The 20,101-nt window shown below is 48.8% G+C and overlaps 1 protein-coding gene across 1 annotated transcript in view; it reads left to right on the top strand.

Annotated features, from left to right (window-relative positions):
- Positions 1-20,101, top strand: part of SEC14L5 (SEC14 like lipid binding 5) — a 38,658-nt gene that overhangs the window by 13,653 nt on the left and 4,904 nt on the right. Inside the window, exons 4-16 of the mRNA XM_086759471.1 lie at positions 3,924-4,073; positions 4,196-4,327; positions 6,208-6,336; positions 7,022-7,253; positions 9,382-9,494; positions 14,793-14,982; positions 15,324-15,412; positions 15,967-16,037; positions 16,670-16,841; positions 17,515-17,649; positions 18,049-18,186; positions 19,009-19,254; positions 19,653-19,831. Coding sequence (XP_086615597.1) covers positions 3,924-4,073; positions 4,196-4,327; positions 6,208-6,336; positions 7,022-7,253; positions 9,382-9,494; positions 14,793-14,982; positions 15,324-15,412; positions 15,967-16,037; positions 16,670-16,841; positions 17,515-17,649; positions 18,049-18,186; positions 19,009-19,254; positions 19,653-19,831 — 1,976 coding nt within the window. The remainder of the gene's footprint in view (positions 1-3,923; positions 4,074-4,195; positions 4,328-6,207; positions 6,337-7,021; positions 7,254-9,381; positions 9,495-14,792; positions 14,983-15,323; positions 15,413-15,966; positions 16,038-16,669; positions 16,842-17,514; positions 17,650-18,048; positions 18,187-19,008; positions 19,255-19,652; positions 19,832-20,101) is intronic.

The following is a 20,101-nucleotide window of genomic DNA, read 5'->3' as shown; positions in this document are numbered from 1 at the left end:
AAGTCAATCCTAAAGACTGCCCACGCTAGGAGAGGAGCCCCAGCCGGGACGGGGCAGGACGTGCTGGTCCCAGCCAGGACGGGGCAGGACGTGCCGGCCTCCTTGGGCTGGAGGATTCGCAGGAGGCGTGCAAAGCGTGGGCTGGTTTTGCCTGTCCCGGTTAATCCCGGTGGGGTTTAGAAGGGAGGGGATGGCTTCATGGAGCATTCATTTTATATATAATATATATTTTATCGGATTCAAGACTTAAGTCATCAGCATGGCTGTCTGAGATCAATATTGTGGGTGTGCACTTCAGAGAAAGTAGCGGCACAATACCACTGTTATCCCTTCTGGGAAAGAGGGGCGGAGAAGGGAGACAAACCATAGTTCCTGTATACTAGTCGGTGCAGAGCTGCTGCAGCAAGGAGGTGGAAGAGCTAAATCGGGCAGATGAGCAGCTGAAGTATTAAAACACGCTAATATTCAGTACTGCGTGCCTTTCACTCGACTGAGGTATTCTGTGTGCGCCTGGCGCTCTGCAGAATGATAAAGGAGGAGAAAATAACAGCTACTTCTGGCAATGGCTTGCAAAAAAAAAAATTAACCTATTTCTCTGATTTCTCGTGGATTCTCTGTTGGAGCAAACAGGCACTGTTCTACGTAGATACTGGTTTTGGTAAGAGGATGCTGGGTGCAAAAGGTGGGTAGCTCTGTCTCTTCAGTGGTGAAAGCTCTGGCACATTAACAGAGCAGCTTTAGTGGGACTGCAGTGTGGTGCTTCAGCTGTTCTCCATAAGATCTCAGGTACCTTCAGCTGCTGTATTTTTAGAGTTGTTACGCAAAGAAGATTAGCACTTAAGATTAGGACTTAATATCAGTGTGCGAAAGGGATTCTTTCTCAAATATGGAAATGTTCTGCCTATTTAGGTGATGGGTTTGGGCAGTTATCGTGGTTATATCACCAGGGCTGTGCATAGACATGTGCCTCTCTGCCCTGGCCTTTCTTCGTTCTCCAGGTGTTGTTCAGCTGTCCAAAACAGTGACCACACTCTGTTAGCAAAACCACAGCCAGGATTGCTAGATTTAAGGAGTTTGTTAGGAAACCTTTCTCCAGCTGGGCCAAGTGCATGGTTAGAGGAGGAAAAAAAACCAAAACAGCTATGTGCTGAGATCTAGTGGCTTTATCCTCAAAATGGAGCCAGAGGTACCGGATTCAGGGGTGGTGTGAGGGGCTTCAGATTGGCCGTTGTGGTCTTTCGGTGGAGAGGAGGCACTTACGGCGCAGTACTGCTGAAATGAGGCCTTTGGAGGGTGTCTGTGCTTTTATCGTTTGCTGTCTTAGTGGACAAACAGCTCTTGTTTCTCTGCGAACTCCCTCTCAAATGTTCCTGGCACGGCTGCACCCCGGACAGAGTGGAGGAAGAGAAGCCGAGCCTGCCATACTTGGAGATCTCTTCCAGTCCAGCTGCTTTGCACCTCTTAAATGTGTAGGAAACCAGGAGGATTTGGGGCAAGAAATCCTTGGCCAGCCCTAATCCTGACCTAGAGAAGTGGATGGTGTTAGTTCAGCTTTTGCTTCCTACTGTTCCTCCTTGCTCGTCGAACGTGGCGCCCTGGAACGTACAGTGCTACCTGCTTGCCCGGAGCTGTGAGCCGCGGTGATGGAGAGCGTGCCCGAGTTCGGGCAGCAAGGGACATGGTGCTGCGCAGCCGAGGGTGAGGAGGGCCTGGCACCTCTTGCGGGAACAGAGGCGTGGAATTCTAGGGGTATTTAGGTGGACTTGGGACTTCCATAGGCTGTCAAGCCTATTGAAAATCCTAGTACCGTCCTCACCTGATCCTCTGGCGCTCGAGGTGTTGTCCAGCCTGCTGCTGTTTTCCAACGCCGTGAGATTAACTGGGGCAGCCTTCTCCTAGGCTAGGGTTTTCAGTTACGCTTCTGGCAGGTGTGACGAGGGCATGTGTAAGGAGTGGCGTGGGACAAACAGTTGATAAATAGTTCCTAAATGTTCTGGTATTCCAGTAGCCTACAAAGGACGTTCACAGCTTTCACTGCCCGAACGCCGAGACTCCAGTAACCAAGAAGGGTGATCTGGGTGGCCTGGAGAGGCTCTTCCTCGTAGGTGCTAGAATAGATTAGCAGGGGAGAAGCGGGAAAGGCTTTGACCTCAAGATAGCACAAGACGGTAGGTGGGAGTCTGGAGGGTTGGGAGAGGGTAGGTGGAGGCACAACAGGAAGCATTAACTTGGATTATCGTGCTGGCAGGCACCCGTCGTGCTGTGACCCTTGAGCAAGGTGCGGGGTACCAGGAGGGGACAGCTGGAGGCATCCTGCGGCAGTGCCCGACAGCCGTCTCTGAATTTCCATCATAACAAATGAAGCTTCTTAAAGCAGAGAGTTTGCTGCTGTTGTATGGAGCTGGGTGGATTGTTGTTGGGAACAGTCACTTGCCATGGGAAGTTTTATATTTATCTAAAATGTTTCCGTTTTTCTTGTGATCAGGGGAAAAAAGCACAGGTAGGAGCCTCGCAGATAGGGGGAAAGTTCTCCCAGAAACATGGCAAAGCAAGCAGAACGTTACTGAGTGACTTGGAGAGGCTGATGTAGAGACCTGTGCGCTTTGTTTATGGCCAGAGCTCCAGCTGGCAGTCTGCGCTTTCCTCCTGATAGCAGAGCAACACGATAATCTGAAATAACTTCTGTTCCGCTCAGAGGTCGAGGAGCAGGAGATACAGAATGTGTCCTTAAGTGTCTGAGCTATTTTGAGAGCAGGTATTATTCACAGCAGCAGGGTACATAAATACTAACAGGGGCAAGCAGCCTCCAAACCGCTGTGGTAATGGAGAACGCAGCCACCCCGAGCGTGCCCGCGGTGCTGTGCGCGTGCTGACAACCGAGCCGATCTCGATCATTATCGCGTTAGTGTTTTCTTTTGTGGTAGATAAAAATATAAACACTTGGGAGAGAATTGTGCTGCGTAAAATGGTTGTATCTTCACAGAGAGCAGGCTCATCTCTCTGAGAGTGCAATAGAAAGTGAGCACGGGTTGTGCTCCCATCACAGCTCTAGCTGAATCCCAAGCTTCTTCAGTAGCTTGTGCTGGTGTTGCTTCAACTCCCTGTTACAATAGCATCCCAACGTGCACGGCATTTTTCAGAAATCCAAGGAAAACATTCCATCCCACAAAGATTTTGCAATATAACGAGAGATGGAGAAGTCAGGGAAAGAGGAGCAACAGTAGGTAGCATTTATGCAAGTAAACTTTGCTGCAAGTGCCGTGGAAAGCTGGATTTTTGCTGAAGCTGATGGAAGAAGCTTTGGATGAAAGGCTTTTCAGAGGGATGTGGGTTAATTACAACAAGGAAGAGTTCAGAATCAGGACAGAATTGTTTTAGAAATGGATAAATCGAGGCAAAGTGAGCAGCCAGTAATTGGTGGTCTTACCCTTTGTAGTCTAGGGCCACTGGAACTGTTTGACACATCACATTTTTAAGGCACAGGAGTATTAAATGTTTTGAAATAGCTTCTTCATACAGGCAGTATGTCTGACTTGAGTTTTATTCTCTCTGGGTCAAGTCTTTAGCTAACAGAAATCAGCAGAGCTGTGCTTGCTTTGGCTAGCTGAAGATGAGGTTCCTGATGGTCAAGTCGTTAGGAGTCCCTTCTCAGTGCGCTTTAACAACAAGCTTTTGTTTTTACTTCATGTGTGAAAGAAAAAAATTATATTAAGACGTGCTTACCTTGGTGACTGACATGAGCAGATGCCAGCTCTGCTCATAACTATTTTCCTTTAACTTCAGCCCCTGCATTGACTCCCCTTTTCTCCGAGGTGAGGGGCGTCCGCTGTGTTGGATTCTTGCTGTAAGCGAACTAATTAATTCAGAAAGAGTTAAAGTTGATCCTAGCCAGAAGCTGAAATCTGCTTTATTTTCCCTTCCAGGCATATGAGAAGCGCTTCCCTACCTGTCCAGAAATTCCGGTCTTCCTGGGGAGTGAGATCCTGCATGAATCCAGGAGCGAGGACGGAGCTGTACATATCATTGAACGGAGCTGCAAACTGAACGTGGATGCTCCTAGGCTGCTGAAGAAGGTGAGTGGAGCCTAGAGGGCAAAGCCCTATGTTTTTTTTTGGCTGCCTCAGATCAGTAAAGGCTCCTAAAGTTACTCTTTTTTCCCCTCTCTTTTTTTAACCCCTTTATTCATCCTTCTCAGATTGCAGGGGTAGAGTATGTTTACTTCATCCAGAAAAACACAGTGAACTGGAAGGAGCGAACTCTCCGCATTGAAGCCCACAATGAGACTTTTGCCAACCGCGTTGTTGTCCTTGAGACCTGTAGCTACTCCGTAAGTGCCCCGTTTCTGCCTGTCTGTGAAGGAACTGCTCAAAGTCATGCGCCACCATACGGAGTGAAGGTGCTTGAATGAATTTGACCACTGAACTGTCGCGTAGCATGATTAGATACTCTTAGACTGGAAGATCGTTGGGTCTTAGGGCTTTTTCTAGTGCTTTAGCAGGGCTTGAGGAGCTGTTTTAGGTTGATTGTGATTCTCTGATTGGAGTGTTAGGCCCTAGGGTGAGAGCAGAAAGCACAGTTGGTGCCCAGAGCTGATGGTGTTCCCTGGGTCTCTTTTGGGTTGAAATGCAAGTTAATAAAAGCGTCTGAAGCATGGGTACTTATTTAGATCTGGATATTTAGAAGGAAACCGTTATTACGATGAGGGCCAGAGGGAAGTCTGGCAATTTAGCGTCTCGTCATGATCGTCGTGCTCTAAACATTTGGAGAAAGATCTTGAGCCTTATTTGTGGCCTGGGATGTCTCTCTCTGGCTGTATTTCAGCAGTGGTGTACCATTTCACTGTAATTGTGCTATTAGGGCTCACTCACCATTAAATAGCTTCCTCTGTTTCTGGAAGCGATCAGATACTGCTTTTTGTTCCCTAAACAAAAGTCCAGCTCCTGTTACTTACCTGCCCTTTTGGCAACTGGACCACAGCTCAGCTTCTCCGGAGTAAGCGAACTGTAAGTAGCTTCTGCTTCAAGGAGGACAAAGAGTTGAGAAGCTCTCAACGTTTTGGATGGTGAGGGGGTTTCCTGAGCCAGAGGTCATTTGGTGCCTGTGTAGGGCTTCCCAAAAACTACAGTAAATCAAGCTTCCATCGTTGTGAAAGGCGCTGACAGATCTGAAACGCTCCCAGGTCAGCTCTGGAATTGCTCGGACGTTGTTGCACTTGCTGGTTTTGGCTGTGTTGCCTCCGGCTTGTGTCCTTCGAAAGGCAACTTCAGCAGCTGGGCTTTGAGGGGGCTCTTCCTGGAGCTGGGAGGGAGCGAGCTGTCTGCATCCTCAAGATGGTTCCCAGCTCTATTTTTACCAGTTCCCTTTTCCCTGCCAGAACGCACCGGAAACAGGTTTATTCTCATCTTTCCTTTTCAGCAGTGTTCTCTGAAGCAACTTGGAGAAATACGATCCCGCTCTCGCAGTTATTTAATCTCTCCCCTGGGGAATTTGTGTCCTTCATAGAACTCGTATCTTTGTGTGGGGGCTGGAATTTTTTTCTTTTGTGTCAGTTTGTGAACAGCAGCACCTACAGAGAAAAGGCAGAGCCCTCCCAGAAGAGGGTTAAGTTTAAAAGGAAGAGATTATACAGGTTTTTACTGTATATAGAGCAACTGAGGGGAAATGGAAAGGTGTTTGTTGAACTGACAGCGGGAAAACTCCCAGCTCTGCCGTGTCACCTGTGTTTTGGGGGAAGACTGACATAGTGGCTGAGTTTCCTATCCAAAACTTGGAAAAAAACTGGTTTGTGTTTTTCTTTCTTTGCAGATGTAGAGGTTTTTAATTACACGTTCCGAGGGGCTGTCCCTGTCTTTCTGTAAGGAGATCTTGACGTGATGGTTTCACAGGGGCAGTCTCACTGCTGCTATTTCAGTGTAACTTTTGCTGCAAATATTATCGTTCAGGTCTGCTGGGGCAAAGATGGGTTTTAATCTTGATTTCCTTGTGCGTGTGAAGAACGCTGGGGTGACCACTAATGTTCACATGTCTAGTTCACGATGTGTTTCTGTTACTCTGGAAGAATTAATCTGATTGTTAAACATCAGTCTGTCGGTGCCTCAGAGAAAGCTTCTGGAGATTAAATAGCCAGTCTGGTACCAGGGGGAAGGGCCCTGCCATGTTGTGAGCTATCTGCTCCCTTCCAACCCCTATGTGTGTCTTTGGGCATAGGTTCACCCTGAGAATGAAGACTGGACTTGCTTTGAACAGTCTGCATCTCTCGACATCAAGTCATTTTTTGGCTTTGAAAGCACAGTGGAAAAAATTGCCATGAAGCAGTACACTTCAAACATCAAGCGGGTAAGATGGGCTTCCCTTTGTGCCATTAAAAAAACCCAAAATCAAATGCCTACTGTCAGCGTGCCTCTTTCTTCTTTTCTGTAAAATAGAGAGTGCAGTTCTATAGCCTTGCTTATGTCTCTGAAATCAGACAGTAGGGCAAACAAAGAAAAAGCCAGTGCGCAATGAGCAAAAAACTGATCTGCTCGCTGGAATGTGTGCAGGGAGGGAGCGGGCTGCGCCGGAGGAGGGTGGCCATGGATGCTGTGGGTGCCAGGCTCCTCAGACACTGAGGACTCTGTTCTCACCCAGGAAGAGACGGTTCTGGGTAAAAATCGGCGCCCTGTCTCTCCAGAGGATTGGGCAGAGGTGCTTCCTTTCAGTGGCTTTTTCCCCTGGGCTGCAGAGGCACAGGGCAGCTGATGGATGGTTTGGGAGCAGGAGAAGGGGATAAAAGTGTTATAAAGGGAGCTGCATCCATAGCACTGGAATTTGCCTGGCCGGTGTTACAATTCACCATTCGTATGGTGCTTTCCTGCTGAATTTTTCCCACCAGGGTCGTGCAGATGGAAGGAGATAACTGTATCCCTTCTGTCAGTCTCTAACAGCATGAGTCATCTGTCCTGAGGAAACTCCTCTGCACCTTGCAGCTTCTGGGGAGATGGGATATTTTATTTTTTCCCCTAATGAGAGTTTTCCCCTTCAGGGTAAGGAAGTGATTGAGCACTACCTGCAGGAGCTGATCTCCCAAGGGATCACCTTCATCCCCCGCTGGACGCCTCCCCCAGCATGCGCACAGAAGGATGAGCGAACCCCAGCTGCTGGACGCGGTGCTGATGAGGGTGCTGAGGACGTCCCGCTTGAGCATGGGGCCTGTGGAGCTACCAAAGAGCAAACGGGCAGCGCCTGCCTGCCAGCAGAAGCTGTCAGCCCTGATGGTACGCGCTGTCCGGGCAGGAGCCGCGGCGGGCAATCCAAACACCTTGAGTAGCCCTGACCTGACCAATATATTTCATCTTTTTTTTTTTTTTTTTTTTTTTTTTTTTTTTTTGCGTGAGGTTTTTCTTCTGATTGTAGGTGAGGAGGAGGGAAAGTTATTTTCTTTCTTCAAGAAAAACACCAACACAAACAATGGAACTTTATTTTTTTTCCCAAAACTGAAAAGCCAAGAAAAACTGTACAGGCAATATGTTTTTGTTTGAACTTAGAAAAAAAACAACCTGGTTTTGATCTGACCTTTAAGGTACTTTACCCTTAAGTTTCTCCAATTTAAGGTATCTCTTGAGTATGCTATAATTGAATTATAATGAAATATTTTGACTGTTTCAAGTTTAATGTTCTTGGGGATCAGTTTGGATGATTTTTGGCCCTATATCAGGTCAAGACAAACTTGCAGAATGTTACCTGATGCATTTCTCACACAAAATGCCTGAACTGGACTTTATCTTTCTGTGTGTTGATCTGATGACATCTTCTAGACTAGATGAAATTCTTCTCTGACAAAAAGAAATAGGAGGGCCCACTTAATTTAGAGCTGTGGTGTTAGAAATAGGAGTTGCCATTCCTCAGAAGGAAAGACAGCACTTGCTTTACTGAGTGTAACTAGGGAGAAAGCTCGGAATTGGGAACTATCAGTGGTGAATTAGGAACCATCAATGGTTCTGGTCTCACAAGACCACCTCTGGTAGCTTTTCTGTGTTGGAATCCATCTGGAAAAAAAAGATCAAAATCCCCAGAGGAGCTGACTCTAAGAAATATTCTTGTGCTTTGAGATGAAAGTTGATCTAAGAGTGGCAGAGCCCATCTAGCAGAATAGTAGCTCTTATTTTCCCACCTGTGTTTAGGGAGGGATGAGCTTCCCTGGGGCTGCTCCCCAGCTTGCTAGCTCTCTGGATTCGGTGGGGGCGTAGCGCTTACCAAATACAATTTCTGTATTGCCAGTCAGCAACAGCACATCCTGTGGGTGCCCAGGCCTTATTCTGAGTTAATGGTGTCTGCTGAAAAAAAAATAGAATCATAGAATCACAGAAGGGTTTGGGTGGGAAGGGAGCGTTAAAGCCCACCCAGTCCAACCCCCTGCCAGGAGCAGGGACATCCCCAACCAGATCCGGTTGCTCAGAGCCTCATCCAGCCTGGCCTTGAATGTTTCCAGAGATGGGGCCTCCACCACCTTTCTGGGCAACCTGTTCCAGTGTTCTATAACTCGCATTGTAAATTTTTTTTTCCTAATTTCTAATCTAAATCTACCCCCCACTATTTTAAAACCATTACTCCTTGTCCTATTGCAACAGGCCCTGCTAAACAGCCTCTCCCCATCTTTCTTGTATAAAATAAATAAATCCAGCCTGATGAAGAGCTAGCTCAGAGGTGGTCCTCCCAGCCCTCCTCACGTGCCTCCAGCACAGCTGCTGGCCTGTGCTGGTCCCCTTTGGGGACCACGTTCTCCGTGCTGGCACCTGCCCACGCAAGCCTCAGATGGCACATCTGCTTGTGTCTGAACGCTGGCGGACTCAAAGCCTTGTGCTTTGTCCCTGGTGCGGGGGGACCTTGAGCCGCTGGTATGCACGGACTTCTCGTGCCAAAAATCCCCCGCACTGCCAGAAATGGTAGTGCTATTCTCCCTTTCCCTCTGGTGTCGGTAAGCAGAATAACATTTCAGTTCTTAGCCTCTTGCGTTTGGAATTGTGTGTGAGATCTTTAGGGCACCAGGGGATTTAAGTGCCCGGGTCTTGGAGTGGTTAATGAGATGAGTGCCCGAGCTTTTGGGGTTTTGTTTTTGGTTTTTGGTGGTTTTTTTAAGCTCCTGCTGGAGAGCAGTTCAGGGTTGGATGAAATATTAGTGTTCTACAAGACAGGAGGAGCAATCTAGCTTTGATACCTTGCATGCTGTCTGTGTCCTCATGCCCTAATTGCTGTGTGAATATCACTTGCTTACCTCCGGCAGTTAAAAAAAGGCTTCTGTGCTCCTCCCGTGTAAATCATGGGTAACCCAATGTGTAGAAATAACTGCACATCTCCTTTCTGGCTATGCCAAGTCTTCTCTGAATTGTTCTCTTTTTCCTCCAGCTGACAAATTGGATGCTGATTACATCGAGCGCTATCTGGGCCAGCTGACTCCGATGCAAGAGAGCTGCTTGATCCGCCTTCGCCAGTGGCTTCAGGAAACGCACAAAGGCAAGGTGGGTGGGGGAGGCAGAGAGCACCCCTTCGCCAGCCTGAACGCCGTTGCTCTCGTAGCTGGTGTGCCTTCAGCCCCTCCAGTAAAACTCAGGGTCACGGACATTGTGTGTTGAGGCTCAGCTGTTTTGGGAAGGTTGGGTAAAAGGCCAGGCACGGAGAACAGCCTGCGTGATCTCGCAGCGGGATCCAGCAGTATCAGACGTGCCCGCGCTGCCCGGTTCAGTGCTGTCGGTATCGCAAAGGCCACTCTGTGCTCCCTGAGCGTAGCGCAATTGCTGCGGACTTGGAGATTTGTACTCCAGATTTCCTGATGGAGAGAGACTGGGTGGGAAGGAAGGACCCAAGGATAGCAAGAGAGTAACTGGGTGGGCTGGGTAGATGAAGAGTGCTTAGGAAGGGGGGAGAAGAGGAGACAGACGGTTGGAGCAAGCGATCTCCCTGGAAAACAGAGTACAGCTAGGTAAGGCTGCAGTAGTAACAGCTTCCTGGCTTAGACGCTAACTGCTTGCTCAGTCATACAGAACGGGTTACGAGATGCTCAGCATTCACGGGCTCTGGAAGATTTTAGAATCATAGAATGGTTAGAGTTGGAAGGGACCTTCAAAGGTCATCCAGTCCAACCCCCCTGCAAGGAGCAGGGACATCTCCAACCAGATCAGGTTGCTCAGAGCCCCGGCCAACCTGGCCTGGAATGTTTCCAGGGATGGGGCATCCACTGCCTCTCTGGGCAACCTGGGACAGTGTTCATACAACTTGCATTGTAAAAATTTTTTTCCTAATATCCAATCTAAATCTACCTCCCTCTATTTTAAAACCATGGCCTGTTACACCAGGCCCTGCTGAAGAGTCTCTCCCCACCTTTCCCACCAGCCCCCTTTAGGCACTGGGAGCCGCTCTCAGGTCTCCCCGGAGCCTCCTCTTCTCCAGGCTGAACAGCCCCAGCTCTCTCAGCCTGGCCTCACAGCAGAGCTGCTCCAGCCCTCCCATCATCTGCGTGGCCTCCTCTGGACCCTCTCCAACAGCTCCACGTCCTTCTGATGTTGGGGGCTTCAGAGCTGGACGCAGCGCTGCAGGGGGGTCTCCCCAGAGCGGAGCAGAGGGGCAGAATCCCCTCCCTCGCCCTGCTGCCCACGCTGCTGGGGATGCAGCCCAGGGTGCCGTTGGTTTCTGGGCTGTAGCACACGTTGCCGGCTCACATTGAGTGCTCCTCCCGTGCTGCCCACCAGCACTCCCAGGTCCTTCTCCTCAGGGCTGCTCTCCATCCATTCACCCCCGGCCTGGATTTGTGCTGGGATTGCCACGACCCACGTGCAGGACCTTGCCCTTGGCCTGGTTGAACTCCATGAGGTTGGCACGGGCCCACCTCTCCAGCCTGTCCAGGTCCCTCTGGATGGCTGCCTCCCCTCCGGCGTGTCGACGGCACCACACAGCTCGGTGTCATCGGCGAACTTGCTGAGGGTGCACTCTATGCCACTGTCCATGTCGCCGACAAAGATGTTGAACAGGGCCGGGCCCAACACGGACCCCTGAGGAACGCCACTCGTGACCGGTCTCCACTTGGACATTGAGCCGTTGACCACCACTCTCTGCGTGCGGCCATCTAGCCAAATCCTTACCCACCGAGTGGTCCGTCCATCAAACCCGTGTCTCTCCAGTTTAGAGAGAAGGATGTCGTGTGGGACAGTGTCAAATGCCTTGCACAAGTCCAGGTAGATGATATCCGTTGCTCGTCCCTTGTCCACCAATGCTGTCACCCCGTCATAGAAGGCCACCAGATTGGTTAAGCACGATCTGCCCTTGGTGAAGCCATGTTGGCTGTCACCAACCACCTCCTTGCTCTCCATGTGCCTTAGCATGGTTTCCAGGAGAATCTGCTCCATGACCTTGCCAGGCACAGAGGTGAGGCTGACCGGCCTGTAGTTGCCCAGGTCTTCCTTGTTCCCTTTTTTAAAAATGGGGGTTATGTTACCCCTCTTCCAGTCACCGGGGACCTCACCAGACCGCCACGATTTCTCAAATATGATGGCCAGCAGCTTGGCAACTTCATCTGCCAGTTCCCTCAGGACCCGCGGATGGATCCCATCAGGTCCCATGGACTTGTGCACCTTTAAGTTCCTCAGATGCTCCCAAACGTGCTCTTCGAGTACAGTGGGCGGTTCTTCATCCTCCCAGTCCCTGCTTGCGCCTTCTACAGCTTGGGTGGTGGGACAAGAGCCCTTATTGGTGAAGACTGAGGCAAAAAAATCATTGAGTACCTCAGGCTTCTCCATGTCCTGGGTAACCAGGACACCGGTTTCCTTCCGGGGGGGGGGGCTACATTCTCCTTGGACTTTCTTGTGTCCCCTACAGACCTATAGAAGCTTTTCTTGTTGCGTTTTATATCCCTGGCCCTGCACTAGTTTTTTTCTTTTAACTGGCCTTTCCAAAAGAGTCTACTGCTTGTGAGCAGCTTTGCCAGTACTTCCTGTGCGCCTTGCTGGATCTTTCTCAGACCTGAGAGAGCACGTCTCGTCTAAGGAGTTTAAACGTCATTTTTAAAACCTTGTTTTTCATTGGAAAAACTAATGTGTATCAGTCACGTAGAAATAAAATGTAACGAGGATTTAGTGCTATAGTTCTGTTACTGAACTCGTTAAGAAGTCCCCTTCTGTGTGAGAAGTCCACAGCATTTTAGGGGACAGGTCGCTGCAGACCTGCAAAGCTTCCTGCCGTGTATTTCGGGGCATAACTGCGCCTTTGTGGTGGAGGTGTCTCAGCTGTTGGGGGTCCCGCTGAAAGCAGCCCCAGGTGAGAGTAAGGCAGGGAGAATTTACCACCTGTGGTCTGCTGGGGTCTGGGTGCCGGGTGGAAGGAGCACATTCTAAACATTGGTTTGGTTTGTTCCTGGGTTGGCTTTCCCCTCCCCTCCTAGTCAGAGGCTGGGGAACGGAAGCTGGAGAAGGTAAAAGTGACAGCGCGTGAGGAGAAGTGAAACAACGGCCTCTTGGGTGCAGGCGGCTCTGAGCGTGTGCATGCCCTTGTGCTCCTTGGCAGCTGCGTGCTGTGTTCGGGTGCCTTGGCGAGGCAGAGCTGAGCGCTCTTGGTGACGGCTGGGAGCTGCCTTGGACGCTCTGTGTGAGCTCTGTTCCCTGCAGTCTGGAACAAGGGGGGATGGTGCTGGCTCTTCGGACTTCATCCTAAATCCCCTTGCTGCTTACCTGTTTGCTCCTCTTGATTGCCTGTCAGAATAATACAAAATCAAGAACTTGCCCTACATGACTTGAGTTTTCTCTGGAGAGGCTGCTGCCTTGCTGTGACAATCTCTTATTTTAATTTGGAGCAGGGATGTCCTTATTCCTCTCTTAAAAAATACTTGTAGATCTCCTGTTTCTTGGAGAAAACATTTTCATTTTTGTCCTCTTCACCCTATTTCACTCTCCATTCCTTGTTCCTCCCAAAACAGACATTATTCTTTCTAATCAGATTTATTATCGCTTTAAAAATCTGAGTAGTTCAAGAAACAAACTTCAAATGGTGTTAAAATTGCAGACACTTAAAGCTCGTCACAGGTGGCTTTGCACCACTGTGACCACCACGACAACCACGTACAGCAGTACATGTAGCTTCACTGGTAAATAGAGCAACAGGCTGAAATAAAAACTTCATTTTCTTGCGTATGGGAGGTACTGCTTTGGCTGGACAAAGGTAATTAAGAAATTATTTCCACTCTGGAGTAAATCCCCTCAGAGTTCCCTGCCTTGGATCCAAACAGAAGCGCTGAATTTGCCCCTAACCTGTAGCTGTGTACAATATAGGTTTGAAACATGAAAAGTAACAAAACCTAACAGCCATCCCTCTCCCAGGTCTTGCAGGAGATCCAGGGGCTGTTGTAGGTGTTTGTGGGTTTTGCCAGTTGTCCTGTGAGTAACAGCTTCCACTCAGCAGCAGAAATGCAAATGTAAATCATCTGGTGAAAATTCTGCTGTCTTTAATCTTGCTACGATGCAGCTTCTTGCTGTGATGTTGGTTGCATTCTTCTAAATACCTCTGAGATCCTCTTTCTTTATGGGAATCGGTTCTTAATACCTCTTGCAGCTTCATACCAGCCTGTGAAACGGAGATTGCTCCCAGCCTGACACTGCTGGCGGCTTTGCTTTCTTCTTGCTTTCTGTTTTCCTGAGCAAACAAAAGAGCTTTGACTCCTGAACACACGCTTTTTTTGTCTTGCAGCAGGGCTCAGATTGCTTGCATTGTGCATCTGTGCACAGGGCAGATAGTCTGGAGGAGTCTGCTGGACACAACTTGAATTTTTAATGGAAAGCTGATATAGCGAATGAGGCCAAACGCTTTTGGGGAGTTGGGGTGAAGGGACTGGGAAATCAGCAGTGTAAGCAGCTGCAGTCCAGTTGTTTTTGCAACTGTGACAGGCTTTAGTCCAGTTTGGCGCTATGGAATCTATCGGAGTTATCACTGATTCTTGCTGCCTGGTAGTACTGGGAAATTTTCTTTGATTTTCAGCTAAAGGGGATGTTGGAGATGTGGAAGGAGGCTGGAATAAGCCATTCTACAGCCTCAGTTTGGGAAGGCTTTTGTGCCTCTGGTGCTAGAATTACTGATGGAGGATGTTGAGATGAGTGATAGAGAGTTGTAGTTTTGGTTGATTTGTTTTGGGAAGAGTTAGTGCGAGGTGATGGGGCAGAGAAGCCCGTGGAAGAATTCCAAAGCTTTCGTGTTCAAACAACACCAGGGAAGCACAGTCAGCAGCAAAGGAGGAGAGAGGCCTGCACAAAAGCTGGAACTGGTGCTAATGGGTAATCCTTGGACAACTGTACAGTCGTGATCCCCCTCCAGAGAGCGAGTGCTTAACTTGTGAATGTTACCTGTGGATGCTTTCCATCCTTTGCCAGTTTGTCCTACGGGGAGGCAAGCTTGCAGCTCTGTTACTTTCAGTCAGTGTTTTGTTTGTCCTTGCGCAGAGGTGGCTGAGGGACACTTCAGCCAGCCAGTGCTTGCTGGGGCTTCTGGTGATGGGAGGAGTGGAAGGCTTCTCACAGGCTATGACTACGCTTGCACAATACCTGGATCAATACTAAGCCGTATCTCTCGAAGGAGCATGAATTGGTCACTTCTTTTGTGCTGCTAGCACCATCTGCTGCGTTCAGCTGCATTAGTTACGGAGGGAGGGAGAGGGAATGTAGTTTTAATACTTGTTATCTTAATTTTAAGAGATTAAAAACTGATGCATGCTCTGCAGGCTTTACAGAACAGCGGGACAGGTAATGCATCAGTCCTGATCCTCGGGCTTTCTCTTCTCTCAGATCCCCAAAGATGAACATATCCTCCGATTTCTGCGCGCTCGTGACTTCAACATTGACAAAGCTCGAGAGATGCTCTGTCAATCGCTGTCCTGGCGAAAGCAGTACCAGGTGGATTACATCCTACAGTCCTGGAGGCCCCCGGCCCTCTTAGACGAATACTACACTGGCGGATGGCATTATCAAGACAAAGGTTAGAAGCTGCCCCTTCCGCTGACATGACAGCACAGTTTGCGTTAAGGACCTCATCCCACACCTGGGATTTTCGGAGAAAGTGGTGTTGATGCTTTAAACGTTAACAAAGCAGTTCAATGCCTGTAAACAGCCACTCTGTCTTGCTATAATTTTGTTGTATTCTCTGCACAGATCAGGCAGACTAAAGCTAGTGCAAAGCAGCATCTCTTTGATAAGGTTGCCTTTGGATGTGATTTTTATATTTTTAAGTATTTAATGTGGCTTTCGTAGAAGGTACTGGAGTGGTAGCCTGGGAGACAAGAGTACTTCTGTCTCTAAACCTTTATGTTTGTTTTGAAGATGGACGACCGCTCTACATCCTTCGTCTTGGCCAGATGGACACAAAAGGTTTGGTGAAAGCTCTGGGAGAGGAATCACTACTGCGACACGTAAGTTGTGCTTTCATTTCTCACCCGAGGAACTCCGTTTCCCTTGGGGTGTTTAGAAGTCTTGTTATAGTGCAGCAGGAATCCACCTGCCTGACACAAGTAATTCCTGAGTTTTGTGGCTGGCAACTCAAAGCTATACCTCTGACTTTAGTATCTTTGGCGTGGCATAGCTTCTCTGTCTTCCTGCAGAGGCAGAAGTTAAATTTCTGTGCTGGTATAAACGGGCCAGAAGGATGTTTTCTGATCATTTGCAGTTTAGCTGTAAGCTTTCCGTGGCCCTTTCATGCAGCTCAGCTAATAACATTTAACATTCAGACTTCTCTTGCATCTTAGATTTTCAATATCTGTACCTTGTACCGTCAGCGCAACTTTTCAGTAGAGAAGCCTCTTTTTTCACATAGACTTTTATTCTCTGTTTTGCACGCTGCAAGTTCTCAAACTGGTATACTTCTGGGTTCTGTTTTTTTCTCTTTTTTTTTAATAAGATTTTGGGGCTATCCTGGTTTCTCAGTCATGCTCAGGCTGATCCTAGCCTGTTCCGTCTTTGATTTCAGGTTCTGTCAATTAACGAGGAAGGACAAAAGAGATGTGAGGAAAACACCAACATCTTTGGCCGCCCCATCACGTCAGTACAGTTTGGATTTTTGTATCCTTACAGAGTTTGAGCTGATGTTGTGAGAAGAACGCTTCTGTGGAGGTGCTAGATGGTGTCCTTAGGGTTAGAGTGCAGACAGCAGCGAGTGACTGTTACCGGCTGTTGCTGGGCTTGGGGTACCGGGTGAAGTGGGCTGAAATGCAGATAAATTCTACAGCTTCATGTGAGAACAAGTATTGGCCCTTCCTTACATTTGTGTCCCATTTCAGATTAAATAAATCTTGCTCTCTTGGTGGTTTTAATCCAGATCCTTGAAATTCTCCTTTTATACAGTAAACCATCTGCCAGATTCCACTTTCATTCTAAATGCATTTTTTAATTATTTTTAGCAACAGGCCTGCATACCTTCACCCTCTTCCAGACAGGCAGCGTAAGTCCTTGCCTTCAGGTTTGGGTGTCAATTTTCCTGAAAGTTCAACTGGATTCAGGCTGACTGGTGTTGGAGTGGAGGTCTACTTTTTATTGGAACTGCTCGTCTCCCTCATTGGCGTCACTAGGTTCTGCACAGCCTGTGGTGTTGCTGAAATGTTTTGTGGATCACAAACTGAGCAGCCACTCTGCAATGAAGTTCTGACAGGTCTTTTTCTGCGTGTTTATTTTAGATCTTGGACATGTCTGGTGGACCTGGAAGGGCTAAATATGCGGCATCTCTGGCGGCCTGGAGTTAAGGCCCTGCTTCGGATAATTGAGGTTGTAGAGGACAACTACCCTGAAACTCTGGGGAGGTTACTGATAGTGCGAGCGCCCCGGGTTTTTCCTGTGCTCTGGACTCTGGTGGGTAAAATCTGGACTTGTGCGTGTCCAAATAGCTAAACCATCCAGTCAGTGTAAATTCTGCTTACTTGAAGAGTTAGGGAGGGAAACGCTTCCAGGTGACTTGTGGCTGAACTCCTGAAGAGGCTGCAGCATCACTACAGAGCAAGCCGTGGCACGCCTGTAGCTCACTTGATTCTAGTGGCTGTCATTCCCCCAGGGCAGGACAGGATGTCAGACCTAAACTGCAAGTCCTCGTGCAGCAGTGGTAGCCCGCACTTGCTGGGTTTTCATGCTGATGGGAAAAGACAAATATTTTTTTTAATCTCATGCTGGAGGACACTGAGGAGAAGACTAATACATACAGTTCTGCCTGGTGCCTGCTGACTGTTCTGGCAGTGTGACAACATGCTTGTTAGATTTCTTGTGAGGTTTGTATGTGGTGCAGTGACTGCAGACTTCTTTTGCACGACGTAGAAAGTGGTATGAGGTAATGATGTAGTACACTTCCTGTTTGTTACCTTTTCTTTGGGAAAGTGCTTCAGCGTTGCGCAGCTCTGCACTACTGCTGGTCTGCGTTCCTGCTGATGCGGCCTTCTGGTCTAGAGCCTAAAGCATCTGTGTAAGACGGTATAAGCATTGTCTCTGACTTCGCTCAGTGACAGTGATGTCTTCTGTCCACTTTTTATTTCAGGTCAGTCCCTTTATCAATGAGAACACAAGGCAGAAGTTCCTCATTTACAGTGGGAATAACTACCAGGGTCCAGGAGGGCTGGTAGACTACGTGGACAAAGACGTGATCCCAGACTTCCTCGGAGGAGACTGCATGGTGAGCTTGCCTTCCTGTTGTGCAGGTGGAGCCTGCTGCATGCAAGCTCCTTTGATTCCCTCCTCCTCCACACCCTGGCCTTCCACTCCCTTCTGGAAGGAGTGAAACCTCTGTTCTGGCTGGGATACCGCTGCTCTGTGCAGTTCACTTCTGCACAGGAATCTCTACCCTGAGGTGGTGGTGCTGCCCTGGAGAAGGGGGTTAGGGCTCAGCTCTCTGAACGGAGCTCAGATAACTGTTGTGGTTCAAGTAAACTTAGTCCCACCGTGAAATCTTAGACCAACCGAGACAACCGGTGGTTGTCCCCTGTCCCTGGCAGCTGGCAGGTTCGTGGTACAGATGAGTGGATGCTTTACCACCAGGTGAGTACGAACTCTCATATTTGTCTGACTCTTCCAGTGTACTGTCCCAGAAGGTGGACTTGTTCCCAAGTCACTTTATCAAACGGAAGAAGAGCCGGAGAACTCGGATCACATCCGGTTATGGACAGAAACTATCTATCATTCTGCAAGTGTCCTCAAAGGAGCGCCGCATGAGGTACAGACCAGAACTTCATAAGGCTGAAGGAGGAGCTGAACTGGTACCAGTGATGTGTTCCTTTTGTCAAGGTTGACTAGAACAGCAAAGGGCTCCCAAAGTGTGAGCACGAGGTGGTTCAACAGCAGCGTGCCTTCCTTGGGAGGAGGGCCAAGGGTAGCTAACAGCTAAAAGTGCGGAAGTTAAGAGCAGCAATTTGAGAAAGCAGTGTCTATTACATCCACTATGGCCTGCTCTTCTGTAAGATTTCCCTTCCTTTTTGGGGAAATAAAACCGCTTCAGTTTCCCTTCTGATAGCACAGCTTTTGTTCTCAGTGGCGTAGCTAGGACGGTAGTGCTGGTGATATGAGAAGGTATGTACTGGGAACGGGGGTCATCGGAAAGCAGAATGTCCAAAAAGGGAGCATGGACTTGCATGTCCAAACAGTCCACCAGCTCCACCGGTGGTGAGTAACGCTGGTTTGGCCTGCTTAGCCTCCTGAAAAAGCAGCAGTGCCTTTTGGAGCGCGTGCTGCCTCGGATGCTGCTCTTTGCTGTGTCCCGAGTGCTTTGCTTCAGTTCCACTGAGGTTTTCCTAGAACTGGTAAATTATTTACAAGGAACTCTGATATAGGGGAGAGATGGGGCAAAAATGCCTGAGCAGAATCTGCTGTGGCAGAAGACTGGCAATGGGAATTGGTCTGTGTCCTTCTTGGGAATCAAGGCCAAGAGCTCAACTGGGGGATTGTAGAGAAATGCACGTCTGCAGAGTGGGGAGGAGTATGCTGGCTGCCACCTGAAGACCTGGCTCTTTCCAATGCGCTTGTTCTGTTCCCTTCTTAGATAGTTGTGGAGATTCTGGAAGGGGAATCCGTCATCACCTGGGACTTTGACATCCTGAAGGGAGATGTGGTGTTCAGCCTCTTTCACTCCAAACGAGCCCCTGAAACGAGTCATAAAGAAGCCACGTTACCAAGTACCTCTGCTGCAGGGGAGAACATGCAGCTGATTGATAAGACGTGGGTCCTGGGGGTGGATTACAGCCGTATGGAATCCCCACTGGTTTGCCGGGAAGGAGAGAGCATCCAGGTCAGATGAGTTTGGGTCCTGGCGTGGATCTGTCAGTCCCAGCAAACTCCAAAATGGGAAGGGACTGGAGGGGAAGGAATGGATGGAGTGGGAAATAATGTATTGCTTAGTTGTTGTGGTCATCGTTCTCTGGATTCCCTGGGAAAGTGGCTGCTATTGCAGTCCTAATTTGGGCTGAGCCATTGGAAAGAGATTCTGTAATCCATGAGGATAAGCTAATTGAAAACAACCATTGTTTTTTTACTAGCATTACAGGGGTGTGGCTCAGGCATGTAAAATAAGTGAATGGTGTATGCTCCCCAGAACAGTCAGCTCAATCGTTTCTTTAGACTTTGCCAAGTCATTTTCTATTTCTTAACACACCTGGTAGTCACTTGATGGCGCTCTTTCTCTTCTAGGGCTCTCATGTGACTCGCTGGCCTGGCTTTTACATCCTCCAGTGGAAAATGCACGGCCCTCTTCCCTGTTCTGGCACGAGCCTCCCGCGGGTGGATGATGTCCTGGCCTCTCTGCAAGTGTCCAGCCACAAGTGCAAGCTCATATACTACTACGAGGTGCTCGCATCCAAGGACTTCAGGTAGGAGATTTCCAGGGGGATCTGCTGCCCCGCTTGCAGTAGAGAAGCCAAAGGAGAGGACGGAGTGCGAGTTAAACTTCTTTTGCGCAAAGAATCGCCTTTCGTGCTGTAGGTAACAAGGGACCCCTTGGCTGTGCGTCCACCAGTGGAATTTGTGCTTCAGTTCTTGCTTACAGCTGCCTGAAGAAGGGGAAGTTTTTGAGGAGTTTTTTGATCTTAACTGGGAACGTTTTGAGAAGTTACTTTTGGAGTAACTTATCAAATATCAGC

The sequence above is a fragment of the Chlamydotis macqueenii genome, chromosome 15 (assembly GCF_036417535.1).
Source record: "Chlamydotis macqueenii isolate bChlMac1 chromosome 15, bChlMac1.mat, whole genome shotgun sequence".
Taxonomy (NCBI): domain Eukaryota; kingdom Metazoa; phylum Chordata; class Aves; order Otidiformes; family Otididae; genus Chlamydotis; species Chlamydotis macqueenii.
The sequence above is the reverse complement of the archived record's forward strand: the minus strand, read 5'-3'. Positions and strand labels throughout refer to the sequence as shown.